Source organism: Vanellus vanellus (genome assembly GCF_965231255.1).
Source record: "Vanellus vanellus genome assembly, chromosome: 7".
Lineage (NCBI taxonomy): Eukaryota > Metazoa > Chordata > Aves > Charadriiformes > Charadriidae > Vanellus > Vanellus vanellus.
The window spans coordinates 23108092-23133068 of record NC_138912.1 but is presented as its reverse complement, the minus strand read 5'-3'; the positions used below and the strand labels follow the sequence as shown (position 1 = coordinate 23133068).

At 44.7% G+C, this 24977-nt stretch overlaps 1 protein-coding gene across 1 annotated transcript in view; it reads right to left on the bottom strand.

The window, feature by feature from the left end:
• TLL2 (tolloid like 2) overlaps positions 1–24977 on the bottom strand; it is a gene marked incomplete at both ends in the record, with an annotated part of 95953 nt that overhangs the window by 2343 nt on the left and 68633 nt on the right. The window contains 11 exons of the mRNA XM_082486090.1: positions 314–527; positions 1171–1298; positions 2103–2228; positions 3559–3739; positions 4538–4698; positions 6471–6596; positions 10056–10251; positions 11259–11404; positions 15762–15874; positions 18914–19020; positions 20915–21030. Coding sequence (XP_082342216.1) covers positions 314–527; positions 1171–1298; positions 2103–2228; positions 3559–3739; positions 4538–4698; positions 6471–6596; positions 10056–10251; positions 11259–11404; positions 15762–15874; positions 18914–19020; positions 20915–21030 — 1614 coding nt within the window. The remainder of the gene's footprint in view (positions 1–313; positions 528–1170; positions 1299–2102; positions 2229–3558; positions 3740–4537; positions 4699–6470; positions 6597–10055; positions 10252–11258; positions 11405–15761; positions 15875–18913; positions 19021–20914; positions 21031–24977) is intronic.

Sequence of the window (24977 nt, the reverse complement as noted above, 5' to 3'; positions counted from 1 at the left end):
AACACATGGGCATCACCTCATTTTCTGAGGGTTGATGAAGAACAGCATGTATTGCTGCACAACCAAACACCTCCAATTTAAACAAAAGAAATGAGCAGGAACGTCTGACATCAAGAGACCTCTGAGCTGATAAGGAAACTGGCATTTACGGTACGATGCCAATAATGGTCTGGGAACTGGTTAGCACAATTTACAACCACTTAAAATTCAGGCTAAGCTTATTTGAGAGAAAAGCGTGTCTTGTTTCACCTGGTAAACAATGCAGTGAGATTTGATGACTTCGCACTAGGGTACTGGCAGGCAACCAGCTTACCTGTGCTGTGCTTTGCCTGGAAACCTTTTCTTTGCACAGAAGCATCAGAGTAAAACCTGAGGAACATCTTGTTGGTAGAAGCCACTACAGGGTCTGGTTTCTTGCTACCACAGAAGCGTCCAAGGATAGGTGACTTGCTGTTGGGCCCATCATACATTTCCAGGTGGTCATAGGCACATTCTTGGTGCTGTTCAATCTCAAACTCATTGAAGGTCTACAGCAAGAATAAGGGGAATTAAGATAGTCATTTGTAAATCTGAGTATGCAATTTAGCAGAGGATGAGATGCCAAGTGAGAAACAGGTCAAATTGTACACCTGTCCCACTCCTCCCACAAACTAGAACAGAATAGAGTGATTTCAGACAAGAGCGATCTCAGGGTGGCAAAGCTCAGAAGTTCATATGAATGTGCCATGTAGCCTTAGCTTTGCTGCCTCACATGGGCGCATGACAACAGTTTTCAACTGCAAGCCTTATATACTTTTATTTTTCCTATCGGGAACCCTGCCTAGCACACCCTGCCACCACCTTATGCAGAGGTGGTCCCAACAGAGTGGCTCACAAGGAGAGGTAGGGGCAGGAGGGTATGTTACACCTTCTGCAAACAGCGAGCAATGCTCCACAGTTGTCATTTGCCGGACTCTCCTCCAAGCTGCGTCACTCCTGCCTCGTGCCCCTGTGAGACCTTCTGCCCTTTTGCAGGCCAGGAGCAGCTGCCCGCAATGTCCCCCACCAAGCACCTCACACAGAACCCACAGGGAACAACCTCCCACTCACACAGTGGCAGGGGAAAGTCACTTCAGTTCCTTGCAATCCAGCCTGCTTCTCCCCTCGCGCTCCCACTCACTGGTTACTCACTACTTTCACTCGGTGGCCAGGCGTTGCAGAGATGTCCCAGGTGCATTCTTTCCGGCTAGGGTACTTGTCAGGCCAGTTTGGACTGCTCATGGTTCCCTCTGCACCACTCAGCTTGTGCTCACAACCAGCTTGAGAAAGAGATCACAGGATGAAGGCATCGAGGCAGGTCTCACATGGGTCCTCTGTGCCCACCGAGACCCTCAACAGGGCAGAAACAGGGAAGGCTTCTGTCACTGAACAAGACCTTTTAGTATTACTGCATAGTTCCGGTGGGTTTGTCCTATACTTTTTGAGCTAACTTGGCAGCTAGTGCAATGGACCATCTCATTCCCCTGGGCCTCATTAACCTTATCCACCTCCTCATTCCCAAATGTATTCTCCCGCTCCTCCATCTCATCCGCCCTGTTCCCAGTGACATGGCATCCAGCTCCTCCACTGAGTTGACTCTGGTGCTATCTCAGCCTTGAGTTGTTTTGCCAACTTGGAAAGCTAAATCAGCTCATGGAGAGATAAGACAAGGACCAGAGTCTGTACACAGGAAGGCCATGGCAACACACAGCAGGGGTAGCAGTGCAGGAAGAAAGGTAATTTTGGCAGCAGCAAGCAGTTAGATCAGCTAATCTGACTCAAACCCAATAATTAAATGAAGTATCAGTGACTAGTCTGATGGTCATGCCCCACAACTTCTCCTTTCGCTAGTCCAACTTCTTGCCCCTACCCTATCTAATCCCCAAATAGAGGGCCAGAGTGGCGAATGGATCCATCTGAAAACAAGCCCTCTTCCAGATAGCTTTTCAGCTAGCTGCGGCTTTTCGATGCCCCAGCCTGGTATGCTGTACAAACATCCTTCCAGCACCGGGCAGGAAGCGTCCTGGCTCAAACCGCATTTGAGGTACCTTGTCTTTCCTGAGGACGGGGAGCAGGGACCCTACCTTCTTTACAATCGTGGCCATTTTCATGCAGCATGAAGCCGTTTCTGCACTGGCATACGTAGCTCCCAAAGGTGTTGATACATTCATGCTGGCAACCACCATTGTCTTTGGAGCATTCGTCCTTGTCTGGGCAGGATCAAAACGACAAACACCGAGTTGACAGTGAGAAACAGACTACCAGTCGCCAGCTGGGAGTTCCATACCCAAACTGACAGATACCAGTGCAAATCTCCAACCTCTGCTGCCGGCTTAGTCCAGTCAGCTTTTTAGCCCAGATTGAATTCTCTTCAATTGCCTTTCATACCATAAAATGCATGACAAATGTGTTTTATTATATAATGTAGGTTTTGAATAGTAAATACTCCTATGTAAAAGAAACCAATAGTAATGTCTCATTCTTTTAAAATAGGGTCCAAGAAAGGCATGACGCAAATCCACTGGCCCTAGGCAAAAATCCACTGGCCAGTCTTTATATTTTCAAGTTCCTACATGCTCTAATGAGCCTCCACCATTAAATAGCCCTGTCCGAGAGAAGAGAATCTAAGGTATGAGCTGCCTCCTGAAGCGGAAATATGCCCCAGTGGATGTTCACTTCTGTGTGTTCAAGGACTATGCATTCCTGAATCTCACTGTTCTGGTCATAGGATCTGCTCATGATTTCCAGTCCAATTTAATTTATGAGCAGTTTATCTCCAATTTTTCTTGGGTCCATGCCCTCCCTGGACCTCATTAACCTCATCTGTCTCCTCACTCCCAAATGTATTTCTAGATAAAACACACTCCACCTCATCCTTCCTCTTGTTAGATTTAATAAGCCAAACCCCTAGCCCTGATGTTACTCTGCAACTGTCTTAATTCAAGACCATTTTGCCTGATCATCTTCCTCAAAAACATTAATACTCCTCAGTCTCTACTACAAACATGGCATGAAATTGAATTTCCACTTCCATACAATGTACAGTTAACCTCCAGAACTGTCTGCCAAGAAGGTACATCACTGAAACCAAGAGCTACAAAGGATTCAGAACAGAGAATTAGAAACTTCCGCTAGCATGCACTGATTTGATGGGAAGGATTGCTATATGGAAATTTTCTTCTGGACTTCTGGAAATTTTCAAACTCTTCTAGATTCAGAGACAAAAAGCTTTTCTTTAATGAATCCAGGGACAGAAGTAACTTCTAGGATCAGGTTCCCCATTGCTTCCTGCTGTGGAACGACTGGAGGTACTGATGAAATCCACGCATCATGCTGATACCACACTATGAAACTGGACCATACGTTGCACTGAGAAACCAAGAAGAAAGGTGACACAGCACAGAGCGACCATGCTTTTTAGATGTAACTAACCATGTTGGGCTCTGTCTGATTTGACAGGAGGTTGAAGAAAATTCACCAAAAACAAGAGGTTCAGTCAGAGAAGACAGCAGAAGAAAGTGAAAGAATACAGCCACATACCAGAGAAGTAGTGAACTTTAAAGCCTTTCTTGGAGACCGTGTTGTCTGATTTGAACTCCAGTCTCATGTTGTTGCCATATGACGTGATTACTTCAGGCTTTTCTGAGCCACAGAATTTGCCATGCAGCTTGGAGTCAGAAGCCAACCCACTACGAACCTCAACATAGTCATATTTACAGACCTGCTGAGAGAGGAGGAGATTTCTCAGCTCCATGGACTTGGAACAGTGCATTTCAGAGGAAGCGGACAGAGGCTTAACTGAGAGGGAACAGAAACAGGCTTATACTCAAACACACTCCTAACTTCCCCAAATTCTCCTCTGTCAGCGTTCTCACCCCCTTCTCTTGCTGCCCTGGTCTTAAAGTATGGGTGTGTTTATCAGAATAGCAAAGGTTCGGTTTAATTTAGATAAAATAATTACTCCCACCTTATCCAAGAACCTGACAGTGTTGAATGAACTTCAGCAGCCTGCTGAATTAAGGAAGAGCCACTGCTCCCATTTACAGCGGGTAAAGCGAGACCTGAACACTTTGTTCAAACTCTACCATGTCCCTTAGCAGGGCGGAGAACACACTCTTTACTGGCTATTTTGTTTATCCTTGAACTGGTTATTTTTTTTATCCTTGAAGAACTGTACTTTATTGTTCATTTCCAATTATTTTCCTGCAAAGGCAGCTCTGGGGAAGGGGGGGGATGGGACACCTATTACGGACGGAAAACACCTATGATTATGCAAAACTGGCAGAGAAATGAAGCCCATTTATAACAGAACAGCTTTAATCCTTCCACTCCACAGAGAAAGCAGATCCAGACTTCAAGGAGAACAATCACGGTTATTTGCTTATTATATCAAGGGCGGGGAAACAACCAGAAGCTCCACCAGTAGAGACAGAGTCTCCTCTTCCTTGTACCCCAAGGATTCATCCAGTTCTGAGTTAGCCAATAGTCACACCTCTGAGATGCAGGACTGGTTACGTACATCATTGCCTTCCAGCTCAAACACTTCGAACTGCAGAGAGATCCGGTACTGGGCTGGAGCTACCACCTGCCAGACGCAGTTTTTATTAGTAGGATATTCCTTGGGCCATCCAGGGCTAGTAATGGTCCCATTGAGCTTGGTGATGAAGCCCCCACAGGCAGCTGGAGAGGCAATAAATGAACACAAGTTTTACCTGGTTCTGTTCAGACACACAGATTGGGCCACATTGTTAGCTAGGAAATTAATCAGATCCTGGTTGGTGGCACATTTCAAATCCCAGCCTCCAGAACAGGCTTAAAGTGCTGGGAGCTGTGAAGAAGACAAATCTCATCTGCTATAAATCACCAGTGAAACACACGCAGCCAGGCTATGGCCCCGAGAGCCACACACACCGTGTAAGATTGATCTCCTTTTTTACCCTATAGCCTTGGGCGTACTGTGGATCAGTTGACTGACATGCACAATACAGTTGGGAAGGCCAGCTTGGTAAATTCACCCACCCACAATCAGTCCTACAAACCTTACTCTTTCAAGTTTATCAGTAATGGAATAATTAGAAGATAACAGAAACCTAGTGAAGACACCCCTGTCAACTCTTTGGTGGCTTATTATATGTGGGCTGCATCTTCTCTAGGGAAAATTGAAGACAAAGCCAGAGACTTAGCTTTATTATCCTATTTCCTTGAAAAAATTTAGGACATCTCAGCTTCATCCTCTTGTGGGAGGGCATGGCTTTTACCTCAAAGGAATCAATCCCAGTTTGCTTCTTTGCAGCAAAATTCTACTTGCAATGAAGCAGTTTTTTCTTGCTGTTTCTTGGGAGTAACGAGATATGGCCAGATCTTCAAAACCCACGGGCATAAAAGTTTCCCGTGTCTTGTTCCCAGCATCATTTTGCATTAAGAAAACTAAGCCAAGGAAGCAGCTTCAATACAAAAGTGTGGCAAGCAAGTGTGTCTGGAGAAACAAAAGCAATTTACTCTGACATGCATCACTACAGTTTCAAAGTCTATGCTTCCCGCATTGCCCATAACGAAGTTTAAAATAGAAGGTTAAGAGTAAAGTTCAAAAAACACTTGCCGAGTTATACCAACTGGCTTGCTCAAAATTGCAAGAAATTATTAAAAAAAAAAAAAAAAAAAATCAAGTAAAGCCTCCAAAAGCCTTTTGCACGCACCTGACTTTGGCCCCACCAAGTTGGTAGCAGCCGTTCCCTAACAGTTTGACAAAAGCAGAAGTCAGGGCAAACCAGGTGACTTTGAGAGCACCGCTCACAGTGTGTGGAGCTCCCTACATGACTCAGTTGAAAGGCAGAGCTATGAGACAAGAACAATGGGTGGATTCTCGCCACACCAGCAGCTGTATTGTTGGTGGGAGCAAACACTTGGTGCAAGAGATTAACTGTATAAATAGAAAGCTGAAAGAAACAGTTTCTATCAAAGACATGTTTTTTTTTTTCCCCCACATAACAAAACAAGGGTATTGACTCCTCAGTGTGGAGAATGTCTGTTTTGCCTGCAAGCAAAACATTGATATTTTATTCTACAAAATAAATTTCTTTAAAAAAAAAAAAGAATAAATTCAGCCTTAGATTGAAATACTCTTGGCCACTCAACAGTTAGCGTGTAATGCCCGCCCTCCCTTATGCTGCACTGTGGGAGATCTGGTCCGAACAGGGATCTCTGGCCGTAAAGAACAGCTGGTTTTAGAGACTGGTTTAGCAGTAGAGAAATCAGAGTATTTTCAGCTTTTCAATCAAAACTTGTTTTTCAACTGAAGATGTCAACAAAAAGAAAAATTTCAGGTGGGGTAAGCTAAACAGAAACAAAGACGATGTAGGGGCAAGGAGAATCATCTCCAAGATTGTTGAAATTTCATTATTAGCTGTAGTCCCCATCCTATAGACAGATGCCTCAATCTGTAGGTTACTCACCTTCACAGCTCTTTTTATCAGCTGTCAACTCATAGCCAGGCTCACAGGTGCATTTGTAACTGCCCAGTGTGTTCTCACAGTGCTGCTCACACCCACCGTTGTCCGGCAGAGAACATTCATCCATCTCTGTCAGGAGAAAACCAGGACAAGTTACGCTTTCCCGACCACCCAAACCCCATCCTGTTCCTCATGCAACACTTCTGGACAGAAGGACCAGAGCAGTAGATGACAAGCTGAGCCCACGGAGCAGGCACTGCAGCAAACCCCACAAGTGCTAAAGCACTCCTACCACCAAAACCAGAATGGACTACAATTGCTGTCAAGATTGCTTTTTCTAAACAGGAGCAGGAAAACATGGTCTCCTCTAAAGACTTCACTGCATTCTGTTCTCATTTGCCCCTGCTTTTTGTTCTGGTTTGGTTTTTAAATTCCTTACGCTTTTGAGTGATTTGAGCTACCAGGAATCAGCCCATTATGGTGCCCACAGTAATGGAGCTATGGAAGGCCATACCCCACTGAACAGGGTGCAGCAAAGGAGCTGAGAGGACATCCAAGTAGTTCTTTCTTTTCGTAGACGTGTGAAGTCTTGCTACTCTAGACTTTGAAGTCAGATTCTCCCAATCACATCTCAACAACCTGAACTGACGTTTCAATATACAGATAGCCAGATGTACTGGCTTCTCACCCTGACCCCTGATTCCATGTCCATCCCTTAATAGATGGTTTTATTAACATGTCTGTGGTCAGTTGGCCTCAGCTAGCAGCCAAACTCCCACCCAGCTGCTTGCTCACTCCCCAGCCCCCCACTCCAGTGGAATGGTGGAAAAAATATGAGGAACAGGAGCAAGAAAGCTTCTGGGTTGAGACAGGAAAATTACCCACCAATTACTGTCATGGGCAAAACAGGCTCAACTTTGGGGAATTTAACTTAATTTATTGCCAATTAATGTAAACATTTGAGTACTGAATTGGGTATTGGGAAACAAAAACTAGGGAAAAAAAAAAAAAGAAACAAATGTTAAAACACTTCAGGAAAACACCTTTTGGCCCTCCTTTCCCAGACTCAACTTCATTCCAGACTCCTCTCCCCCTGCCTTGTACCACTGCAGCTTACGCTCAGACCCTTCAGCAAAGACATGAGCATGAAAAGGCATGAGAGAACGGGGAGCTACAATCAGTACGTGACTCTGCCTCTCCGCCCTTCTCATACTTCCCCCCTGCTTTGCAAAGTATTGTCTTTCCTCTAATGTTTGCCATGAAGAAGAAAGGCACAACAATGTGAGTGTAAGACGAACACATCACTACTAACACTTCAACCTTATACAAAACAAGATTCAGTGATACAAACAATTTCTTACCAAAATGAAGACAAGTAATAAAGAACAATCCTAGAGCCTTCCCTTGACATATACATGATGGAATGGACATGAGGTAATTGCTCTTCCTATCTTCCTGACATTCTCTCTTGGATGTGACCAATGACTTACCCTCTCTGAGCTGTCTTACTCTCTCTGAGCTCTTTGTAGGTTTATTTTCTCAGAAATGCTAGAAGTTACCACTGCAAGTTCTCACAAAGCATAACTTTTAACTCCATCCTTAACTCTGTTTGTTTTGGTCTTTTTAAGTTGAGTTACGTTCTTTCAGTGTTGCAAGACATGGAATTGAAGCCCTATTCCTTTCATAATTCATTAAGGTAAAGCTGACCTGTTGCTCAGTCAGCTGTGGGTGGCAGTCTGAAGAGTGCCTGCAGAGACATCTAATGTGTTCGTTTACTTTGTTCATGGAATGGCTGGTAGTCACAATCCCCCTGGATATGGAGGTAAAGGCTGCAGACTTCAGATCCCAGCTTGAAACTCCACGTATGCCTACCCAGCTTTTGCAAACTGACATCAGCTCTGCCCACAATGCAAGCTGATGAGAAGTTGTGTAACTATGGTTACTGTGGTGCTTGGTCCAAGAAAATACACTTTCCTTCTCAGCTGGACTTACTGGCATGGACTTAGCAACACCCTGACCATCCACAAGCTACATGGTTTCTGGTTCGAACACATGAAGTCTGAGCAGTCACTGCAAGATCTATTCTGCCAGCAAAAAATCCACAGGCAATACCCGTGTCTGCAATTGTACTAGCGGTGCATGTTTCAACATTTTTTTACATAAAAAAATAAATAAATTAATTTCTGGCTATCTGTATCACAAGAAAAGTATCCCAGGTTCAGGTGTGTAACTTTCTTCCCCTACAAACTTTGCAGGAGAACCTCAGATTCTACAAACTGACTTGCTGCAGGCAAAGAAGTCTCCATGTAGTGCTAATCCCTGGAAGACATCTCTGCCACAGTCCGCCTGCACTATTGGCTCCTGAAAGAAGCCAAAACGCCTTTAGGAAGAAGTATTCCCTGTGTCTTTATGGAACCCGAGAAATTTAAACAAGGAAGTCTAGGCACTGTGAGAGTTGTTCAGGGACCGGAATGAAACACCACAGTGTTTGCCAGTGATCTTGCAATCACCCTTTGTCACGGTCCATTTGGATCTCTCAAATTTACAGGACAACATACGCCATGAACTAAACTTTCTTTTATTATTTGGGGTTTTTTTTTTGCACGTAAGTACACAGATTAAGAATTATGGGTTATAAAGTATAAAACCTATAAGCTATGCTTGAATGGTGTATAAGGGAATTCATGTGATAGTCTAGTCTGAGCAAAGGGGATTAAGCCCTGCCGTGTTTGTTGTATTTCTTAACGAGCTCATGAAAAAAAGTGCAATTCACAGAGTACATTGTCCTATAAATTTGATAGATCCAAATGGTCCTTGACACCCTTAATGCAAGACAAAAGTTAAAGTAGAAATAAATAAGGGACTTATGCAATCAAAATATTGGCATTGCAGCTATTATTTCTGTGCAACTGTCACTGAACCTGAAAGAAACATGACTATCTACCTCACAGCAGCTCCGCAGATATGTTCCCAAGTGGTTAGATACTTGGTTCTTGCCTCTATCAAGTTACCAGGATGCTGGTAAAGGACCATGGCTTGGGTCCAGCTCTTAACAAGAATCTCAGTCTTCATTCGCATCTTCCTGAAGAGGTTCTCATTTTAGGAACGCATTTGTCTCCTAAAGCACTCTGACATTTTCCCTGGGATTCTACTTGCAATCAAATTTACCCTCTTAGAAGTTTGTTTTGGAATGGAACTTAAGCAGAGAGTTGTTTTTAAACAGTCTTTGTACAGTACTAGTACTTTCTTTGAAAATGTCGGTGTCCCCTGGCCTGAACAAATGGGGGTCACGTTCTGTCCAGCTGTGTTAGTGCCTGTGCTGGTGCTGACCCATAAATGAAAGGCTAATGTTTTTTGAGGTAGGCTTTCTGTCTTAATCAGCGAGGTGGCGCTCATGCCTCAGCATCAAACCCCCTCTACACTCTCAAAGCAATTTGTATACAAACTTGATATTGGCAGTTGCATGGACAAGTCTTAACAGCTCTTAACTACAAGTAGATGCAATGGTAACCGATCGCTTTGGGATGGCAGTAGGTTAAGGAATGAGTGATCCCCAGCTTTGACCTTGAGAGGTACTAGATCACATACCTTTAAAGAAATTTGCCGCAAAGCCTGCTTTATTGATGGTTGCATCAGATGCAAACTTCATCCATACTTTGTTTGAGCTGGATTTGATATCTTCTGGCTTCTCGTAGCCACAGAAGTGACCGATCAGTGGGCTGTACTCCGTGAGGCCATCTCGGATCTCCAGGTAGTCATAAGAACATGCATCATGCCATTCAATCTGCAACGGGAAACGGATGTGCCTGTAGCTCACTAGCATGACTGAGTCAGTCTAGCTACCCAGTTAGACTTTGGCCAGAGATCAGCTTCCAAAGGAGCATCCTAAACAACTGGTCACAGCTAGGTACTTGCCTCGTAGTTGCCATTGAACTCTCCTGCAGTTGAAATTGCATTCAAGCCCAGGCACGTCTCAGTTCTACTGTTACCCTCCAACGAAACCTGGTCCCTGACTATCTGGGAAGCTGCTTTTCCATGAGAAGCTGTAAGTGACAGTGCAGAACAACTACAAACAAAAACGCTCAAGGAATAGTCAGGAATAGTGCTCCTGGTCACAGCCAGGAGGTAATGGTGTCAGCCCTTTCCAGGACAAGCACAGTAAATGTGCATAAGCCGCAGGAACCTATGGATTAGATAGGTTTTATGCACCAGCCCAGGTCCTGTTCACGCCTGTCTGTGACTTCTTAACCAGTAGTTAGAAATACACGACTGGACACCTAACTATAGGTGTGTAAGACATGCTATGTCTTATATATGTGTGTAAGATATGCTATAATCAATATGAGATAACCTTTTCCGAGCTCTTCAGAGCCTGTCTGCCACCTGGGAACATGATGTTTCTTTAGAGAATCACAAACATCCGGAAATCTGCCAAGCCCCAGCGACACCAACAGGATTTTTTTGCCTCAATTGGGACCATTCAATTTCATTTAACCAGAGTGAAAATTTAAGGACTCATTAGTCCCTACTTAACATCATCAACAATTTTGTGCCACTTCAAATTATTTCTGTCTAGAGTAACGGTTTTTGAAAACTCATAATATTTAAAACTTGGTTTCAAAATCTCTGTATAAACTTCTGGTGAGAAGAAATGTTGTTCTGAACTAAGCAAAAGATTTATAAGATTTATTTTTTATTATTATTGTTATTTACATCACTTCCTTCTTAATTTTAAAGGACCTGCAGAAGTGAAATAATACCTGTAATATAATATACAATGACATTTCTCACCTCAAAGGCTTGGAACGTGATTCCTATGTGAAAGCCTTCAGAAACTGTGATCTTCCAGATGCACTCTTTGGAAGGTCTGTAGTCATCTGGGTAATTGGGAGACTGGATCTGGCCAGCATCTTTGTGAATTTCTCCACCACAAATAGCTTCATAAAAAAAAAAAAAACAAACAGAAAAAACATGAGATTGCACGTTTTTCCTTAGGCAAAGCCTGTTCCATACGTAGCCTTCCTCCTCATTAAAATCTGTATCAATATTGCTTTTTCCACAACGGCAAGACGCAAGTCTTGGAAGTTTTTACAAATTTAACATTTTGTCTTAGTGACAGTGTCTCCTGTCTTGCTGTGCCAACCTTCTTAGAAGGTGAACTCAGTGGGACAGAGAATTTTTATGGATATCTGTGTTTCACACTCCTGGTCACCTTCATAACTGCTTAAAACCTGCTACCAGCACTAAGGAGTTGGCAAAAAAAACCAACCCCAAATAAAACCCCAAATAAAAAACAGTTGCAAATCTAATCCAGCCACACGATGGCAATATTAACAAGGACAAGCTGAGCTCTTCACTAGGAGGCCAACAGGTTGACTGTTGTACATGAAAAATTAAGTTTTGTGCTAAATGTAAGAATGAGTAAGTTTAAAGACTAAGAACAGAAAATGTAATGAAAATCTAGTTTAATACAAAACTAGCAGAGACCTCAAAGACAACAGCAGTTCGGCATAATTGTCTGCAAGACTACATAACAAATGAAAGTAAGATCACAGGCTAAAATCTGTGTTACCCCACGGTGCAAGACACTCACATCTAAAGAAGGCATATGAATGTTTTGCCTGCGTTTAAAGTCAAGCAAACAAAAAGCACTGACAGTATGTACAAGAGAGATGGCACTGCAATGACACCTGCCAGACACCACCCGTTTTCACACTTGGGGTCTGCCCACAACGCAGCTCAGGTGTGGGTCTCCCTATAGTGCCCTGGAAATCGCTTGCACTGGGTAACGTTGTCTTGGTTTTGCCTTGAAAGTTGCTAATGTTTAACTGCGACCTAGTTAAAAGCATTGTTTCGCTACTGCAGTGCTAACTTTTTCTTAGAGAACCAGTGCTAAGGCACCACCAAATAGCTGCACCCAAAATTCAGCTGCAGAGCATAATTTAGGATGTAGTTTGAGTTCAGAGCTACAAGTGATGCCGGAGAGGAGCTCTGAGGGACCCTTTAGAGAACTGTGCCCTCCACCTAATACAAAGAGGACTACAAGAGCAGAGAACTGACACTTTTTTTTTTTTTAAACAGCCATAAAACTGTCAGCCAGCAAACAATATTTTCTCTACCCACTGCAGTAGTTCACGTTGAAATCACCTGAGCAGCTAAGTATACAGGAAGAGCTTTACTGAAAAATGGAAAGAACATCTGCCAATAGAGCCTGAGAAAGCCTGACAAATTTAGGGCAGCCAGCAGTTCTGTAGTGGAAAACCACCAGCATCTTCCCATCTTGAGTCTCATGAGAGAAAAGGAACAATATGACTGAACTATGAGGACACTTTCACTACATTAACTGTCGTTTAGTAGCAAATAATTCTCCCATCATGTGGCTATATGTGGGCCTCTTTCTTCCCATCTATTGAAAACTTCAGGGCCAAGATCTGAAGGAATCCAAATCCAAAAAAAAAAATCAGTCCTCACCCACAGAGCTCCCAGCAAAGTCCAGATGCAGCAGCATTTACATGTGCTCTCACTAAAGGAGAGGACAGAGAAGCAGCGGTAAAATCCACTTTGGCTTTTTAGTACATGAGGGAGAAGAGTTCAAAAGAAAAAGAGGAACTAACAGCAACACAGAGAGCTTTTGGACAAAAATGCATAGAAAATTGAACATTTAAGTGCAATCCCTCCTGGAAAGAAAAATTACCCTTATTGCCTGGACACAGAAATCATAAGACAGCTGAGCAAGCTACCTGACAACAGAGCAAAGAAACAAGCCATTACCAGAGCTTGCATTAGAGGGAAATAGGGATTAAAGAAGATTTTTGGCAACTCCCATTTCAGCAAATAAATTATGTAGAGAGAGCAGATAATCCCATTACCTGCTCTTCTGACAAGAAGAGGCTGAGCTAAGAAAAGAAGTATGCAATGGGTCATTGCTGTTTCTGTGGTACAAGCTGGCTCCCACCAGTCATACTCCGTGCTTGCTCTCAGGCTTAGCAGTAGATTTCATACCTTTCCAAGGGGCAGTTTCTTGCAGGAAAGGATTACATAAAAAGCCACAGCTTTGAAGAGGCAGGAAGATACGAACAGTCAGAGGGATACAAAGTTTGACCACTAGATGCACATTCCATTTTTATTTGCTCTCCTCAAAAGTCAAGTGAAGCAAGTATTGCTCGTGTTTACTGAACCTTTAGGGGTCATTTATTAAATCAAGAGGAAATAGACAAAAGAAAGTTTTGCAAAGTGACTTTGGCATGTAGCCAATGTAAAAAAAATTTTCTTTCAATATGATTTAGCAATATGCAGCATGATGCCATATTAACACCCATGATGAAGAACAGAGAAGTTGTTTCCCAAAAAACACACCTCACCTTACGTGTTTTTCTTTCTCTTTTAAAGTTGGAGCCCATACCACTGGGGAATAACCCACTGTAAGAATTAAGCTGACTAGCCCACCAAAACAATAAGCCAAAATAAATCAGTCTATTAGAGACATACTAGTTTGATCACTTCTAATTCCAACAGACTACCATAAAAGGGGTGTTACAAACCACACGGTCCAGGCAACAGCTACTTCTCAGGAGAGACATAAAAAAAAAAAAACAAACAGGCAAGCTACCTCTGTCTCTGGGGCAACAATTCCTGCAGAAACCAGATATTTCTCCTGTGAAACAGATGGGTTAGCCCCACACTGTTGTGAAATCCTTATACGCTTTATTTACACTTCCCCAACCGTCCCGTGTTTTCTTCACTTCCCTCTGTTAGTATCATTATTCATGAGTATATTGGACACTTGGGCACTGGGCCTCCAGTGTCGTGCTTGTTCCCATGGCTGCGGAAAAGAGAAGATGCAAAGTCAGTACCAATACAGTCAACCTCAATACTGCTGACAATGCCGGTACTTCTAAGAAAACACCTGTTGCCCAGAGAACAATGAAGGCTTTTAATACATTTTAGAATCATTATTGTAAAAAATAAGCTTATACAGAGAAGGGATGTTACTGATTTGATAGTGACTTTGGTAGTATCGCTCTTGCTCTGAAATGGTTTCAGCATCCCAGTGACATGCAAGTTTCCAAAGTACCTGACCTGCAGATGATCTGATATGCTGTCATGGTTTAGGCCAAAATCCGCTACTGGGGACCTGAGGGACCCCAGATGGGACCAACAGATGCTCCCCTCCACTCCTCTTCAAAGAGAGAGGCAGAGGAGGAAAAAAGAGACTTATGAGTTTAGAAGGAACTAAACTACTTCAATGAAATATTAATAATAAAATAAAAAGAAATAATGAAATATATACAAAACCGTATCAAGCTCCCAAGATGACAGTCACGTCACTGGCTGGCACTGGGGCAGTCCCAGGCTGGACTCAGTGACGGATGGGAACTGGATTCCGGATCTGCATTCAGGTTCGGGATCACAGGTAGACGAACAGAGTCCTCCTCAGACGTCGGCCATTGAAGGAGAGCTGACCCTTTGATCCCTCAGCTTTTATACTGAGCATGAGGCAGATGGGATGGAATATCCTGTTGGTCAGTTTTGGGTCACCTGTCCTGTCCGCTCCTCCCTGCAGGTGAGACCCCACTATGCTTTTCCGCTTCTGACCCTCCAACGGGGCAAATAACAAAGTTGGTTGGCCGTAGGGGTTACAGCAATAAGTATAAGTGAGAGCCTCTCTGCACACCATGCCTGGGCATCAGCTATAAACTTTGGTCTGATCACTCTGAGAGGGTGAACACTGTCTGCACAATATGCAGTTAATTTCAGTAGTTAGAGAGGCCCAGCTAAGAAGCGAAGCTACTGAACAAAATTGGTTCTGTTTTTCCTCAAACCAGGACACATGCTAATTTCTAATCTTCTGTAAGTAAAACATACAAGGGAGAAACCAAAGAACAATCTTTGCATTTGAGCAAAAAAAAATCCCAAATAAACTGCATTAAGTGACATAAAATGTATGATCCGAAACAGAACTTTGCCTGTTAAGTACTGGAAGGAACTCCTGCTACACCCAACACTGCTGCTTGCAGGGGCTGGTTAGGGCAAACAGAACCTGGCCTATGAACAGAAGCTATTGCTCTGTGCTGCCATCACGTTGTCCCCGCAAAAAGGAGGTGATCTAGTTGGAAGATCCATGCCTCGTCTGCTGAAACAGCCCACAAGATCCACCAGTTCCCATAAAAAGAAGAGCAGGGGCTGTGTCTAATCACGCGGTGAAACAGAACTCCTGCTAATCCTGTAAACCCTTGCATCCTGTTCTGGCTGCTCCATGCAACATGACAGATGACCTCTAGCTAAAGGCTGTACCTTCATAGACCACAAAGAAGCCTTTGCCCAGGATGTTACTGCTGCTCCGGAACTCGATCCACAGCCTGCTGTCCGTGGAGATTACCGGTTCAGGGATCTTGTCACCACAAAATCTACCTAGAAGGCAGGAAAGAGACGATCAAGATCTCCTGGCTGACGGGCAGCACAGTGTAGCAGACACCCGTGGCTCCAGGAAGCAAAGAGTCTGTGGTTAAAGGAGGTGTGCTTGTGTAAAACACCCCTTCACTCCCACCACTTGTGCTTTTGGATGAGTTTCTGCTTTTCTCCCCCCATTAATTCATATTCTCTTCAATTATTAAATTAATAAAGGTTTTCTTCAGAATCCAGTAGTCACAGATGCAGCCTCTATTGCCCTGGAAAATTCAAAAGGGCTCTTGTTTTGATCACGTAATTGGGCAAATGACCTGCAACAGTGGAGAACCATCCCCTGTCCTCTAGAGCTGTGACATTAGGGAACGTCCTTTCCGCCCGCTAGGCCTTGGAAACATCTGAGAGAAAATTGTGCAAATTAAACTGAGAATGGGATGTAGCCATGCTGATGATAAAACACCCCTTATCTCGTCCTCTGCTCTCACCTCTCCTCAGTTAAGCCTCTGCAGTCATTCAATCTCTTTGAAGAGAAAGAGACCAAGAGCCTTTTTGCCCCATCGTTCACCCAGTGTTGAGCTCTCTGGCATGCAGCAGCACTGGTAAACACCCGAGTCCTGCCAGCAAGGATGAATCCTGAAGCAGAACAGCTGCAGACACCATCTGCAGCCCCAACAACCCTAATCTGGTGTTCCTCTACCTGTTCCAGCCAGAAGTTCCTCACAGAAGCAGAGCAAACACCAAGTAGGCACTGAAAGCACACAGGGCAAATATGGTTATCACTTCAGCTGGCACCAACAAAGCTATATACCAAATTCAACGTGGCCTTGGCACCCTGTGCTACTGCACCCCCAGTGGGAATTTGACAGCAGCAGAGAGCAGTTCCTCAGGTTGAATTCAGTCAGGACAGCGGTGACGGGGATCCTGGCCTTGCAACACCAGGCAAAGGCTTCTTTGAACAACCTCCGCTGGGTAAACACACCTTTAACACCTTACCTGCAAGACAGCTAGCTTAGCTCCCATTAGCAGAGGTGGCTCCCGACACTGGAGACAGGTTGGTCAGGGCCTGTTGGCTGGCAGACAGAGAAGCCTGCTGCTTTTCCTATGTATGGGGGCAGAGCAGTTGGCATGGATCCCCTGCACTAAAAGCCTAAAGGGGACCCCTGCTAAGCCAGCTGCCCGCAGTCAGCTACGGCCACTTTTGGCTCTGCCTGCCCCACCTTCACCGCTTGGCAGCCTCAGGAAGAGCATGACCTTCATGGGCGCGGGAGCCATGCCTCTGTGGCAGGCCAGCCAGTCCAAATCAGTTTGCAGCTCGCCTTCTTTGTTTCTCCTCGATGGCAGCTTCACCACCAACTTTTTTCTCTGGCAGAGTCACCCACCCAAATATTATCTCGGAGCCTAGTTTTACTCGGCTACGTGATTCTGAGTCCCCGTGGCCCCAAGCTGCCCAGCGCCACTGGGACAACGTGACAGCCCTGCAGCGTACCAATAGCATCTCCCATCTCCACTCCCAAAGGGGACGCTAACAAACAGCGTCAGCGCTGCAAAGCTCCTTCCTCCAGGGTCACCAAGCAACTGCCTCCTGGATTTAGGCTTGGAGTTGAACAAGGGTGTCAAGGAGAGGAAACGCAGATGAGGAACGAGAATGAGCAAACTCCTCAGAGTGTGATAAAGGGCCCATTCATAAAAAGTTATACACCATTTAAAGGCTGGGTTTTCACACACTTCCCTGGGAAAATATGCAGCGCACATGTATTTTTTTCTCTCCGCAAGAAGCCCGTGCTTTCACAATTCACACTAATCCCCCTCCCCGCCCCCTGCTGAATTGCCGTCTGTCTGCCTCTTCCGAGATAATTTCATGGGCTCGGCCCCTTGCGGGAGCCGTGGCCACTCATGCAGTGTCTCCTTCCAGATGGAAACACTCGCGAGTCCACCTGCACTAGGGGGACGGGGAGGTGCTTGGCTTCTGAAATACCTTTAAATTACTCGGCAGAAAAAATAAATAACGAGGAGCTAAGTTGCAGCTGTTGGAGCAACATTACCTGACGCATGTGCAGCAGGAAAGAGCAATAAATGCTGCCAACCCCCAAAACAGGCAGGAAGCAGTAAAACCAGCTGCCAACTCTGTGCTGAAAGGCAGAGAAACCTCTGGAGAGGAGCACGACTTCAGCCTCAGCACCTCAGTACCAGGGCTGGGATGTCCAGTGGGGCCAAGGAGAGCACCCAGAGCTCCCTAAGCCCACTGACCCCACACTGACTAGCCCAGTCCTGTGCTGCGGCACGAGGCACAGCACCTCTAACACAGCTGGGGATGCTACACAACCCGACTGCTTCTTCCCTTTCAGGCAGAAGGGGCTGTTTGGAGTGCAGCATTTTACACATTGGGACACCGAGGTTAGGGAACAGAGTCAGGAACAGAGCCAGGGGCAAAGCAGGTGGGACTCCCAACTGCCCACTCAGGGTGACAGAAGACTTGTAGTTCTGATAGCAGAGGAACAGGGAGTACACAGAGGACCTGCACTTTCTTTAGATCTTCGGAATCAAGAGCAGTGTAGAGCCCTTGCACAGTTTGACATCCTAGGCATGGTCTAGCAAGTTCCCTGCTAGAAGTACAGTGTACTGTGTCTTTTTAAACACAAATACTTGAGAAATAACAGCAGGAGCTTGGGCCAGGAGCTGTATGGCCACTTCATTCTGACTGCCTGACAGTTCCACCCACGTCTTAGGAAAAAGCAATACTAAAACTCCAGAGACCACATCTTTAGCTCCAGCCATGCCCCTGGCTCACTTCCCTCTCTGCCTCACTTCTCAAGCTGGAAAAGGAAGGAATAAAGTCTTTGTTACCAAAGGGTTTGGAGCGTGGATCATTTGGTGTGAATACAGCACACTGACATCTCTGGATGGAGACATTAATGGATGGACAGTGCACTGCCTGAACACAGGCTCCTTCCAGGTGAAGAAAGGTTTGGTTTTGTTTCCAACCCCCACTCCCCTAAGCATCAAGAACACCACATGAGATGTAATTAAAATGAAACAGCTACTCACCCAGCAATGGAGCCTTCCTCCAGTAGCCATCGCGCACCTCCACATAATCATACCAGCAAAGGCGACTTTTAAATAAGTCCATTGATGTGAAGTTTAACATAATCTGAAAGGAGAGAGTACACACTTCTCTTTGGGAAGGGAGCTACTTTAAAAAGAAGACCCTACAGATTTATGAGCTTCATCGCTGCCACAGCAGTGCATAAGTGAGTATGCTGGAAAAGACAGTTAGACAGTTGGTTGGATTTTTTAATCAGCTTTCCTCAAAAAAGAAAGGCTACTCAAAGTATTTTAATGAAACCATGAAAGTACACGACAGCAGACAGCACTTTACTATCCATTCTGTAATTCACGGTCACTGCTCCTTAGTTATTAAAATGATACTTAAAAAAAAAAGACCAATTTGTTGTTTTTTTTTTTTAAATTAAAAACTGAATCTCTGTTTTTGATTAATGTGAACATCATAGAGAAACACATTGCCGTAAAGCACAGATGTTTGGGGTCTATAGCCTTATATAAACGATACCCTTATATAAATGACTCATGGAAGAAAGAACTAACTTTGCTGACAAGTTTCCACATTCTGACAATTACACTCACACCATCAGAGTGTGAGCAGATCTTAGCATGAAAATTTTATCCCTTTGGTCTCCTTCCTCTGTAACAAGGATTACAGGACTTGCTCTGGGCCTATGGAAGTCACCGATGGGGTGTACTTGTGGCATTTTTGTCCTTGCAAGATTTAGCCCATGTATTAATTTACATCTATAGTCTGCCACAGAGACATCATTAGACTAAAATAGATATTCTCCCCCAAAGCCCTGGCTGGATGTGCAGAGTGCAGTCTGTAACTATGTTGCTTACTTTGTTCACACTTTTACAGTTTTCTGACTTTGGACAGCAAAAGGAGATCCATCTGTTTCCATGCAGATGAACACTACAAGCCCAGTATCTGTTCTAAGCTAATACCACAGTGCTATGATGCTACTTTGTACCAATCGCTGCATTTGATTAAACAGGTAAATCGAAGCATTTAATCTCAATTTGGTTTGGTTTGGTTTGTGGTTGTTTGTTTGTTTGTGTTTTTTTTAAACATTAGTGGTTCAGCATTTAGATGCTGGTTCCTATCAGATACAACTCTTCTGAAGAGGCTGAGAGACAAAGGCAGAATTTACAGTAAGATTTGCACTGCAAAACTCCCAGTGGCATAGTTCCAAAACCTGGATGGTTCTCGGCACCTCTGCCCCTGGTGAAACTCTCCCTACAGCTAATGGCGGGAGCTCAGCACTGCATGGGACTGGGCTTGACAGAATGGGGTCCCAGAGCGAGACGGCTGCTGCAAAACAAGCGAGCTCTGCTCTTCTTTGTTCAAGTCTGAGTCTTAAGTGTGCCTTGAGGGTGGTCCTCAGCGCAGCCCCTCTGCCGAGGAGCTCCAGAGCCGGGCTGCACATTCCTGCAGCCTGGTACGGCATGAAAGGCCTGAAGGGCTGGTGTTAGTGGATTAAGGAAAGATTTCATTTCCACAGAAAGATCAATAAAACAAAAGGAGCTGGGAAGAAAGTGGACAGGGAGGGTGATTGATGCGCAGCGGGGCTCAGTGTTTCAAGGCGGGGAGCGGGAGTCCCCTGACAGGGACATTATGCCCGTGTGACAGGGGCAGGCCATCGATGTCACTCACGGCTCTTCAGCTCCCTTTCAGGACCCCTGCTTGCTGGCACAGTTTATCTAACTCGTCTGACCGGCACCTGGCTTTGAAAGGTGAGCTTGCAGCACAGACCTGCGAGGGGGCTCTGCTCCAGCATCACCTCTTCTTTCCTCAGGACCACATACTCCTGACCCCATCTTTGGAAGGACAGCGATGGTGCTCAGGAGCCTTTCCAGGCTCCATCCCTGCACTCCAGGCACGAAGAGATCTTTTGGCAGCTGCTAACACTGTCAGCACAAGCAAAACCACATGCACAAGAAGCGCTGAGTACACCTCATACTGGTGTGGCACCCACCTTCTCCCCTGGGGTCACCGAGATCCTCCAGACGCAGTGGGAATAGGAGGGGTAGCCATTTGGAAAGCCAGGGGCTGAGAAATTCCCCGTTGAGTCCTGCAAGGTATCTCCACAAGCTATGAGAGAGGGGGAGAAAAAAAAAAACAACAAGCTGTGACTCTCCAAAAGACATCAGGGTCTACCAAAACATTTGCACATGGCTGCTGTGTGCAGGTTGGTGGCTGGTACTCTAAGGATGTTCATTCGTGGTACTGGTCAAAGGTCATTGACTGCCTGAGACCTTGCTAAACGGGTGATGTGAAATTTATTAGAATTCCCAGGGTAGAAGACAATTGGTGCAAGGACAGAGGGGAAACAGCTTTTAAAGAGGCACCCTTCATTTTCCTTCCACACACCAGCACTTTCAGGTTTCAACCCTACCGAGGCATGTCTCACCCACTAATCAAATACAAAATATTAACCCTACCCCACCTCGCAACCCCAAGACTGCTGCCAGCAAATCTATTTCCCCTTCGTTACAAGCTGATCAATGAAGTCCTCCTTAGTTAACATTGTTAAGTGTCTTTTTGGGGGGGTTAAAACATCCTAACAAAAGCAAGGCAAGCCCCGCTGCCCTCACGCTTCTGCTGCCCTGCACCTGCCCTGCTGTCACACTGCGCAGGATAAAACGTGAGCACTGCAGCTCCCTCTGCTCTCCACCTTCCCGTTTTTGTGGCCTGCTGCAGCTGATGAAATGTAGGTCCCAGAGCAACTTTGGGGAAACAAGTAGTACGCACGCGCATATGCTCCTTTAGGAAACCACAGCTTCCAACATCTAGGAAAACCGCAACTACTGTAGTTCCTGCTCTCTGAGCCAGCAGGACTGAGCTGGAACAAGGAGTGACCATCTACATCTGCAGAGCAGCTGACTGGCTAGGTCGGAGGATCACAAATATCAAAGCTTCCGTTTCCTTCGGGGTGCACACCAGACACATGCAGATACCCATCCCAAGGAGCAGGGACCTTGGCTTGACTCCTTTCCAGTTGTTTTTTTTTCTAATTTCATAACCCACTGATGTTACAAAGCTGCCCTTGACCTGCAACTTCGTTTCCTCAGTGACGGTAAGGCAGCTCCCAAAAATCCCTCGTTAAGCAGCAGCGCTTTGAAAGATCCGACAAGGCCGAACATCTGGCTCCCTTTCTCATGGAAATGCCAGGGGATGTTCCTCTGCCTCATGCTATCATACACTCACTAATTTTTCAGCCATGATCACATTTAGATGGGCGGGTCGGAAGTTGGAGGTGAAAAGAGACTGGTCCCATTCAAAAAGTTTAATAACTTCAAAAAGGGGAGAGGGAGTCACCTAGGCCAGAAAATCTTCATTTCCCTGAAGTAGTTTGACCCACAGCTTGACAGGTCAGACTAGAAGAACAATAGGCAGGGACACAAAAAGGGGTTTTGCTCAAACAAACAGCTCCTAGGGGTGCTCTGGAAGGTGGAGTCGCTACTAGGAACAAGTTGCACATATTTCAAGGTACAGGTCGGCGTGGGATCTGGCAAAGTAATTCCTGTCAGGGAAACCAAAGGCATTTTAAAGTACTAGAAAAAAGCACCACTGAGCAAAATGGGCAGGTAAATGCACACATCTGCCTCAGAGGAATGAAGAAAAGAAATGAGAGTCCAAAACCTCTACACTGCTCCTTCCATCTCAAGCAGTTTTGAGCACTGAGAACTCCCCCTACCATTATGCAGCTACCCAAGGAGCATTGCACAGGAAGTTTTAGTTTCGGTTCTGCAGAAATAGCGAATATCCTCCCATCTCCCCCAACATGTTTGGCAGGTGATGCTGTCTGTATTCTTCAGGTGGGCAGAGAGAGCCGCTTGTAAAAGGTGATGACCTGCATGAACTAGAGAAGAAATCCTATTTGCAGAACAAATACACTTTCTTCCTCTCTACCTCTTGCAAAGATGCCTTCCCTTGTTGTCTCTGTCAGAATCTGTTAGGATAATTCCAGCTCCTAGGATGCTACTAGGACCCTCAACTAAGAAATCTATGCTGCCCCAGCAGATAAACATCTCAAAGAAGCTGAGTCCCAGCCATATTTATTCTGAGGACAGCAAGCCATTCTTCAGCTGATTCTCTGGCATCACTGGTCAATGCATGGTCTGGAGTGGCCACCACCTCAGCATAGCTCTAGGAATGGCAACATCTCACAAGGTGTCCCAATAAAGAGGGGAATCCAATCCATAATTCGCCAAGATATATAAATGTTCTTTTTCTCTGCTCAAAATTTTATTTGAACAAATATGAAATGATAAAGAGACCTCTACATCACTGGAAACATTTACTACATGACCATAATAACACAGGACAAAGAGGATTACCGCTTTCAGCTGAACCACAGTGAAGGTTGCTGACAGCCCAGACTTAATTCTCCTAAGCATAACTACACAGTACCTGGCAAGGCTGTGTAACTACAGAACGGGTACAAACATATCTACCACCAAACACTACTCTGCTAGAACATCACGAAAGGAGACCTAGCTAACTATCCAATTTTGCAGAGCAAACTCCCCTGATACACTGGGAGAGGCTGAACATACAGCGCACGCAAGCTGCCAGAAAGGAACAGAGGTGAAAAGCAAAGTAGAAAAGGCGAATGCTTCAGAATTCATTTGTAAATTAAGTAGTTGAGTACTTACTGCTCATCAGCTGGTTACTGGTACACTACAGCTTTTTGAAGCTGCACAGAGAATTGGATGGGATGACATAAAGCTGGACCATTCTCAATTTACAGTTTAACCATTCCCGCACAGTTAGCACAGTCACACAGGCCTGGTTCCTTTAGCACAGCACAAGACAGCAGGATGTGCTGTTCTGAAGCCTTTTGTAGTGACTACACTTATCAAATCCTCAGTCATGCAGCCATATCAAATCTAGCGTTTACTACTATGCAGCAGAACGCGTCTTGCCTTCCAGAAATTCCTTCAGCAAATTTCATCTGGTTTCACCTGGTTTGGCACTAACTTTAACCCAGCAGGTATAAGCTTTGGGGAATTACGAGCAATTTAAAACAGCAGGGTTTTAGAATGAAAAAGCTAAGCCAGCCCTAACTGTAGCAGCCACAAGAGCTCCAGTCTAATGAGCTGGAGAGCCCTGTTTCTTACAATAGACACAGCAGTTGTTCTGGCTCATACCAGTGCATGCCTGTAACTCATCCTCCACCATGCTAGCTCTTTTTTGTGGGGATTTTCTCAAGCATTCTCAGGTGGATACTCTGTAAAAGCAAAACCATCTGCCATTCAACTTCTGGATTACGTTGTTGTGTTTTACCTAAAAATCCTCGGCTTCATTACTGAACAAAGTTGTCCACAACCGTAAGTCTCACTCAGACCCTGCTCGAACATACAGCTGAAGTCCCTTGTTTTTGAACTCCTGTGGTTTGCATTTTGCAGAAGAGAACTTTTCAAGCTACAGATTCCAATGATGGCAGCTGAAGATGTTCATGTCATTAAATATATTGCACCCATTCTCTTCAAATGCAATCTGTGTATAAATTCTGATGAAAAAACACACCCAAACTCCAAACAACAAAACAATAGCTGTTTGAAGAAAATTTGTTTAGTAGGCTTAAAGCTCTGATCATTCTGCTGCCAAATATTTTCTGAACAGCAATAACCTCTGCTAAAGCTTTGTGGAAAAAAACTAAAAAGTAACAAAGTTCTACTTTGCAAGTGGAAACTTGAAACTCAGAAGGGTCCTCATTTCAGAGAAAGTTGCTTTGTAGCTTTTAGTTTGACTTTAACCTCAGGCCAAAGTGGCTTTTCAGCTTGCCTCAAGAAATCTGAATCTGTAGTTGACGCTTCCAGCTATGAGAATGAAAAGCCTGCTTGGATTAAGTCCGACTCAATCAAAAAACATGGTGCAAGACGTCCCTAATTTTTTTTTTTTTTTTGAGTATTCAAACAAACCAGTCCCTAAACTAATCTGTGAGATAATTTCCAAGAACTACATCTCGTTCAACTAAAAGCAATTTAGAGAAAATTATGAGTGGTAAAAAGAAAAAAAAATTAGAACTGACA